This window comes from Theropithecus gelada, unplaced genomic scaffold, assembly GCF_003255815.1.
Source record: "Theropithecus gelada isolate Dixy unplaced genomic scaffold, Tgel_1.0 HiC_scaffold_39, whole genome shotgun sequence".
Classification (NCBI taxonomy): domain Eukaryota; kingdom Metazoa; phylum Chordata; class Mammalia; order Primates; family Cercopithecidae; genus Theropithecus; species Theropithecus gelada.
This window is the reverse complement of record NW_020260438.1, coordinates 16,426-23,544: the sequence shown is the minus strand read 5'-3', so window position 1 is coordinate 23,544 and position 7,119 is coordinate 16,426. Positions and strand designations below refer to the sequence as shown.

Genomic DNA, 7,119 nt, shown 5'->3' with positions numbered 1-7,119 from the left:
CATCTCCACTGACAGCAGCTCCATCCTTCTACTCACTCATTTTACAATGACGGGTGTACTTGATTCATCTTTCTCACACCACAGATACAATCCATTGGCAAATGCTGTAACTCCACCTTCAAATGCATCCAGGATACCTTCACGTCCCACTATTTCCCCTGCTCACACCCCAGTCAAGGTCACTGACATCTCCAGCCTGGAATACTGCACTCGCTTCCTACTGTTTTCCCTTCTGCCTCCCTCATCCCTCGCCTCTCAATTCCATTCTCAGAACAGCAGTCAGAGATCCTTTTAAAAGAGAAGTCACATCATGTCCCGCTTCTGCTCAAAACTGTCCTCTACCTCTCCATCTCACTCAGAGCAGAGGTCAGATGCCTCCCCACTCCCTGCTGGCCCACCTGCTCTGACCACACCTCTGACCTCATCCCAGTTTCTCTCTGTCCGGCCCTCCTGGCCTCCTTGCTCTTCTGGGAACAGAGACACCTTCCTGCCCCAGTACATTTGAACCGGAGGATCCTCTGCCTGGAAAGAACTTCCGCAGACATCCTCGTGGACAACTCCTCATGTCCCTCAACTCTTTCCTCAAAGGTCACCTTTGCAACAAGTCACACAAAGACCACCCAGCACAACAGCCCCCTTCCCTGTCCCCACTGCCCACACCCTGGATCACCTGCCTCACAGCACTTACCACCTTCTAGCACTTTCTTTCCTTGCTCTGGTTATCGGGTATCTATCATCTGCATCTTCCCACTGGAACACATGCTCCACAAGGTCAGAGATTTTTCTCATTTTACTTCAGTGATGTTCCCCAGATGCAGAACCACTCTGTCCTGTGTCTGTCAGAAACAAAGGTCAGTTGAATGAATGATCACTGTAGAGCACCTCCCTATTCTAAAGGCAGTATCTTTATTATTAACATAGCCTCAGGCCAAATGCTGTTTTGTGGCAGCTACAGCACAAGGTCCCCTCACATTGACACTGAGGCCGCCTGTGCTTTTCTCAACAGTGCTGCTTGTGGTCCTCCCTCCACCATCCTTCCTCCCACACCAACCCCCTCTCCCCACCTGCACACTGCAGCACACAATCAGGTTCTCTCTTCAGGAAAGAACAGTCCTTGATGATGGGTCCAATTTCACAAACAAATATAAATCTAAATTAGATTATGCTTTAGATTCATGAGTTGATATTGGAGCCAGCACCAAGATCACTGGAACGAGGGCAGGGAGAGAGGGCAGGAGATCAGAGCAGAAGGGGAGCCCTAGAAGGAGGGCAGGAGCTGAATGGGTCTGAAAACTTGTCTCAGAAAGCACAGAGACTCCTGTGTGCAGGAGTCGCCCTGGGCGATGTGTGAGCCTCTGTGGTCACAGTTCTGCTGGACAAGTTTCCACTGAAGGGACAAGAACAATGGAACAGTGAAGGTCACCGAGCTGAGGACTGACCACATAAAGCCCCTGATGGACTGAACAGCAACTGGACACAGGCCCCATCCACACTTGGCTCCTCACAGCCTTCTCCACCCCCACCTGAAACAAACTCAGCACAACTAACACGGATTCTGGAAGGTTCTCAGGTCTTTATTTCCTCTCTCAAATTCTAGGAATTGACTATTTAATTAACCCATCAACCTCTCATGGAAAATATTTGAGAAAATAAATTTCTATTCAGATTCTCATTTTCAGTAGGGAAGTAAGAGGTTGCAGCTCTGTGTACCATGAAGCTGAGACAGACATGGAGACATCCAGTCCCAACTCTCTGGAACAGGAAGGGTAACTGGGGAGGGAACACAGGTCAGCGTGGGGACACGGGTCACGGTGGACACGGGGGTGGGCAGTCTCTCCACCTCCTCACATTATGCTAATAGAGATGCAGACACATTCAGATGCCTTTGCCAGATGCTCTTGAAGTCACAAAGGAAAGGCCTGAAGAAATCTTGCATCTCAGTCTCACACAAGGCAGCTGTCTCAGTCTACAGAAAACAATCGTCATAAACAAATTCAAGTCAGTCATGGTAAGTGATGACACTCTGAACAGTGCCCCACACACTCGAAACGTCCCAATCAAAGAAGCCCCATAACCCAGTCCTTTCCCCTTTGCCCCACCCCCACCCACTTCAGACCCCAAGAATCTCACCTTTACAATCCCTGAGAGACACATCAGAGCCCTGGGCACTGTCGCTGGCTGGGGTAGAACAAAAACAGCATCTGGTCAGAGCCCGCAGGAGACATGGGACAGGAGGAATTATGGGGTGGGTGAGCTCCTCCACACTCCCACCCCCACCACTTACACACAGCCTGAGAGTAGCTCCCTCCTTTTCCACCTGTGGGAAGAAAATGTTCTGTGAGGGGACAAGGAGGAGGCAGGGACACGAGACCTTAGAGGAAGGAACCTCCTAGTCTTGTACCTGAGAGAAGTTTTCGGAACTATGACTACAGACCCAGGGCAGAATCAGGAAATACCAGGAAAGCAGGGGTGGGTGCTGGACCAACGGCCCTCCTAAGGCCTGTCCTTAGCAGGGACCTTCCCCTGACTCATGAATGCTGGAATCTGGACCCCAACACCACAACCATCAAGGTGATACATTGTCCTTCATTGTCACATGTGCTTCACAAAAGAGTAAGTGCCGGCACACAGGCCCCAGGCTGGGATGGCCCATGTGTGGATGCTGCTTCCCAATAATTGTGGGGAAAAGAAAGAAAGATCAGCCTGTTACTGTGTCTATATAGAAAGAAGTAGACATAAGAGACTCCATTTTGTTCTGTATTTGAGATGCTGTTAATCTGTGACCCTATCCCCAACCTTGTCCTTGCAAGAGACATGTGCTATGGTGATTCAAGGTTTAAAGGATTTTGGACTGTGCAGGGTGTGCTTTGTTAAACAAGTGCCTGAAGGCAGCTTGCTGGTTAAAAGTCATCATCATTCTCTTAATCTCAAGTACCCAGGGATACGCACACTGCCAAAGGTCACAGGGACCTCTGCCTAGGAAAGCTAGGTATTGTCCAAGGTTTCTTCCCATGTGATAGTCTGAAATGTGGCCTCGTGGGAAGGGAAAGACCTGATCGTCCCCCAGCCTGACACCCGTGAAGGGTCTGTGCTGAGGAGGACTAGTACAAGAGAAAAGAAGGCCTCTTGGTGGTTGTTGGCAGTTGAGATAGAGAAAAGCATCTGTCTCCTGCCCGTCCCTGGGCAATGGAACATCTCGGTATAAAACCCCATCCTATGTTCTGTTTACTGAGAAAGGAGAAAACCGCCTTAGGGCAAAAGGCGGGATTTGCTAGCGCAATGCTGCTCTTTATGCACTAAAAAGGTTTATGGAGATGTTTTCATACGCATATCAAGGCACAGCACTTTTCCTTAAACTTATTCATGTCACAGAGAACTTTATTCATATGTCTTACTGCTGACTTTCTCCCTACAATGATCCTATTCTCCTGCCATTTCCTTTTCTTTAAGATGGCAAAGATAATTATCAATAAATACCAAGGGAACTCAGAGACCGGTGCCGATGTGGGTCCTCTGTATGCTGAGCGCCGGTCCCCTGGGTCCACTTTTTCTTTCTCTATACTTTGTCTCTGTGTCTCATTTCTTTTCTCAAGTCTCTCCTTCCACCTAACGAGAAACGCCCACAGGTGTGGAGGGGCAGGCCACCCCTTCACTAATGAGGCGGAGCACACTTCTACCTGGGGCTTGAAACCCCCAGTGGGACAAGAAAATCCAGACTCCACCCCTCACCCCTTCCCTACCTGAGCTCTTCCTCCTCCACAACACAGCAGCGACCACAGCTCCAGTGACCAAAAAGGCTAGGACAGCCAGGCCAGCAACGAAGCCCACGATGGGGATGGTGGACTGGGAACATGGCTCTGGGAAAGGAGGGGAAGGTGAGGGGTCCTGACCCTGCTGAAGGGCTCCAGAAGGGCTCCCGCTTTCCCTGAGGAGAGACGTGATCCTTCAACCCACTCCTTACCCCATCTCAGGGTGAGGGGCTCCAGCAGTCCCTTGTGCTGCACATGGCACGTGTATCTCTGCTCTTCTCCAGAAGACACCACCACAGCTGCCCACTTCTGGAAGGTTCCATCCCCTGCGGGCCTGGTCTCCACAAGCTGGGTGTCTTCAGTTTGGTCCTCCCCATCCCGCTGCCACATCAGTGTGATCTCCGCAGGGTAGAAGCCCAGGGCCCAGCACCTCAGGGTGGCCTCATGGTCAGAGACGGGGTGGTGGGTCACGTGTGTCTTTGGGGGATCTGATGGGAAGAGTCAGAAAATTCAGGGGCTTTGCATCTCTCATGGGACACCCCAGGAGCACGAATGTGACCATCCTGAGAATGGACAGGACACCTGGGGTGGGGGAGGGAGCACAGAAGCCAGACACCAGCCTGGACACAGGCATCTGGGAAAATCTCCTATTCCTTGGAGAGTTCTAGTCTCTGAGGGAGGAACAGGGACTTCTGGTCCTGACCTGAGTGGAGGCCAATGGACTCAGAAAAGCTGGAATCAGACCTTCAGACACATTGAGTGTGAGGCAGAGAACAAGGCCTGAGAGGAAAAAGTCACAAAGCCCAAGGCTGCTGCAGGAGTCAAAGGGGAACCCTGATCAGTATTCTAGGAACTGTCTTCCCCTCCATGTCCTCAGAGACGTCATCCCTTAATTGTCCTAGAGAGCAGAGGGGGCCCTCAGAGGAAATCAGGGAAACTCATGCCATTCTTCATTCAACAGAGGGCGACATTCTAGCGCTGATCCCATTTTCCTCCCCTCCTCATGGGAGGCCATCCGGGGAGATCTATCGGAGACGGGGAAGTCTCCCCACAGCCCCTGCAGGGTACCCGCGCGCTGCAGCGTCTCCTTCCCGTTCTCCAGGTATCTGCGGAGCCACTCCAGGCACTCGCCCTCCAGGTAGACGCTCCACTCCTCCGCCTCACCGCACGCCTCCCACTTGCGCTGGGTGATCTGAGCCGCAGTGTCCGCTGCGGTCCAGGAGCGCAGGTCCTCGTTCAGGGCGATGTAATCCTTGCCATCGTAGGCGTGCTGGTTATATCCGCGGAGGAGGCGCCCGTCGGGCCCCAGGTCGCAGCCAAACACCCTCTGGATGGTGTGAGACCCTGGCCCCGCCCCCGCGGTCAGCCCCGCCCACCGAGCCCCGCCCCGCCCCGACCAACCCGCGGGGATTTTGGCCTCAAATGAAAATGAAACCGGGTAAAGGCGCCTGGGGCTCTCTCAGGTCAAGGGTCTGGGCGGGTCCCGCGGCCTTGGGGCGGATCTCGGACCCAGGGACTCGGGGCGACCCGGGTCGTCCGTGGGGGATGGGGAGGGGTCATGACCTGCGCCCGGCTCCAGGGTCGCTCACCGGCCTCGCTCTGGTTGTAGTAGCGGAGCAGGGTCCGCAGGTTCTCTCGGTGAGTCTGTGCGTGGCCCTCGGCCTTCCGCGTCTCCCGGTCCCAATACTCCGGCCCCTCCTGCTCCACCCACTGCGCCCGCGGCTCCATCCTCGGACCCGCGGCGTCGCTGTCGAACCGCAGGAACTGCGTGTCGTCCACGTAGCCCACGGAGATGAAGCGGGGCTCCCCGCGGCCGGGCCGGGACACGGAGGTGCTGAAATACCTCAAGGAGTGCGAGCCTGGGGGCGAGGAGAGGCTGAGACCCGCCCGACCCTCCTCCCCGCGCGGCTCCCCGGGTCCTGCGCCCCCGCCTGCGGTCCCCTCGCTCCTCCCCGCAGAGGCCATTTCCTTCCCGACCCCGCACTCACCGGCCCAGGTCTCGGTCAGGGCCAGGGCCCCTGAGAGCAGCAGGAGGACGGTTCCGGGCATCATGACCCGCACCCTGTGCGTCTGAGGAGACTCTGAGCCCGGGTGGGTGCGTGGAGACTTTAGAACTGGAACCGGGGCGACGTTGATTGCCTTCCCTAGAAACCCGACCCCCGATGGGAGTGGGAACTGGGGACGAGTCACGGGTATCCTGGAAGAAGGACCCGACACAGATTGGGAGAAGTGAAACTCAGGGGAGTGGGGAATCATCAACCCAGCGCCTCCCCAATGCAGACAAGGCTCTGGGAGCCTGAGACCCTGACAGCCACACCCGGGACCTGCGACTTCGTCCTGATCCCTCTCCTACACCAAGCCTCTTTGTCCCCCTGTCTGCCCAAGTCCTGGACAAGTATCTGTCTGTGGAAATCAGGGAGAGACCCCGAGGCTGCACCCAGCCCCTTCCCCTTCACTACTACTTCTGAAATCCCCGACCCTGAACTGGGATCCCTGCCTGCCATTCCTTACCTCTCCCCTTGGACCTTTGTACAGGGAAACTCACCACAGGGAACTTCATGCCGGAGTGAGCTCGCCCTGGGAATGGAGGTGTGGAGACAAGGGTTTTCTCTCTAAACCTGGTGAAGTTTTGTCTGAAGGCACCACGTAGAGATTCTCATAGAGACCAGTTTCCTTTTTGTTTATTAATACAGTAGGTAGCACAATATTGGTAATCCCTGAATGATTAGAATTCCAATCTGTTAGAGACCTGTGTCAAAACAGCATTACAATTAAACTCTCAAAGCTCCTAACTTTTACTTTCCCAGACTATGGATCTGTGACTCTGGTTTGTTGCATTTAAAATTATCTTCATTCCCTAGCCCGAGTTTCCCTGCATGAGTCCAGAACATCTCCTGAATACAAAGAAGGTTTGCTAGTGTCTATTTTAACCGGGAGCCTGGAGTCATCACCTCAAAGTCGCGAGTGCTCCATGCAGTCCCAATGCTCTTCACGGACGCTCAAGCACTGCCTGTTTTCGTGAACTCTGCACATCTAAGCAGTGTGCATATTTTATCTGGACACTTGGTATTTTTGTAACTCTTTTTTTTTGTTGTTTTAATCGTAAGGAATCAATTAGGTTTTTGGCAGTCCCACAAAATGTATTAAATACCGAATGCAAAGAACCCCCTGCTAGGCTCTTCCCCTGCTTTAAAATTCTTTCCCCTGCTCCTTTTCCTCACCTCCTGCTTCTCCAGCCCTTCTCTCTGCCCCTCTCATCCCTCACACCCTCCTCTCCCCTTAGTCCCCACCACCCTGTCACTCCTGAATTGTGGCACTAACACTGTCCCTCACCTGTAGAGGACTATGTGCTTGCAAACAAGGCGTTCCA

The 7,119-nt window shown here is 53.6% G+C and overlaps 1 protein-coding gene across 2 annotated transcripts; it reads right to left on the bottom strand.

Annotated features, from left to right (window-relative positions):
- Positions 1–2,153: 2,153 nt before the first annotated feature.
- On the bottom strand, positions 2,154–5,826 carry LOC112617747 (class I histocompatibility antigen, Gogo-B*0101 alpha chain-like). Of its 2 annotated transcripts, XM_025374439.1 has the most exons (7): positions 5,738–5,826; positions 5,339–5,608; positions 4,818–5,093; positions 3,962–4,237; positions 3,741–3,857; positions 2,318–2,426; positions 2,154–2,178 (listed from the first exon to the last, which is right to left on the bottom strand). In XM_025374439.1, exons 1-7 carry the CDS (start codon positions 5,799–5,801, stop codon positions 2,154–2,156), a joined length of 1,137 nt encoding a protein of 378 aa, XP_025230224.1. In that variant the 5' UTR covers positions 5,802–5,826. The 2 variants fall into 2 exon arrangements, with proteins under 2 accessions (XP_025230224.1, XP_025230225.1); XM_025374440.1 differs by lacking the exon at positions 2,318–2,426 and having other exon boundaries at positions 2,154–2,317.
- Between the last annotated feature and the right edge of the window lie 1,293 nt (positions 5,827–7,119).

Coding starts and splice junctions, on each gene's coding strand:
- LOC112617747 (XM_025374440.1), bottom strand. CDS start 5,801: ATGATGCCCGGAACCGTCCTCCTGCTGCTCTCAGGGGCCCTGGCCCTG. Junction 4,238..4,817: donor GGAGACGCTGCAGCGCGCGG/GTACCCTGCAGG, acceptor TCTTCCCATCAG/ATCCCCCAAAGACACACGTG. Junction 3,858..3,961: donor GCCCCTCACCCTGAGATGGG/GTAAGGAGTGGG, acceptor CTCCTTTCCCAG/AGCCATGTTCCCAGTCCACC.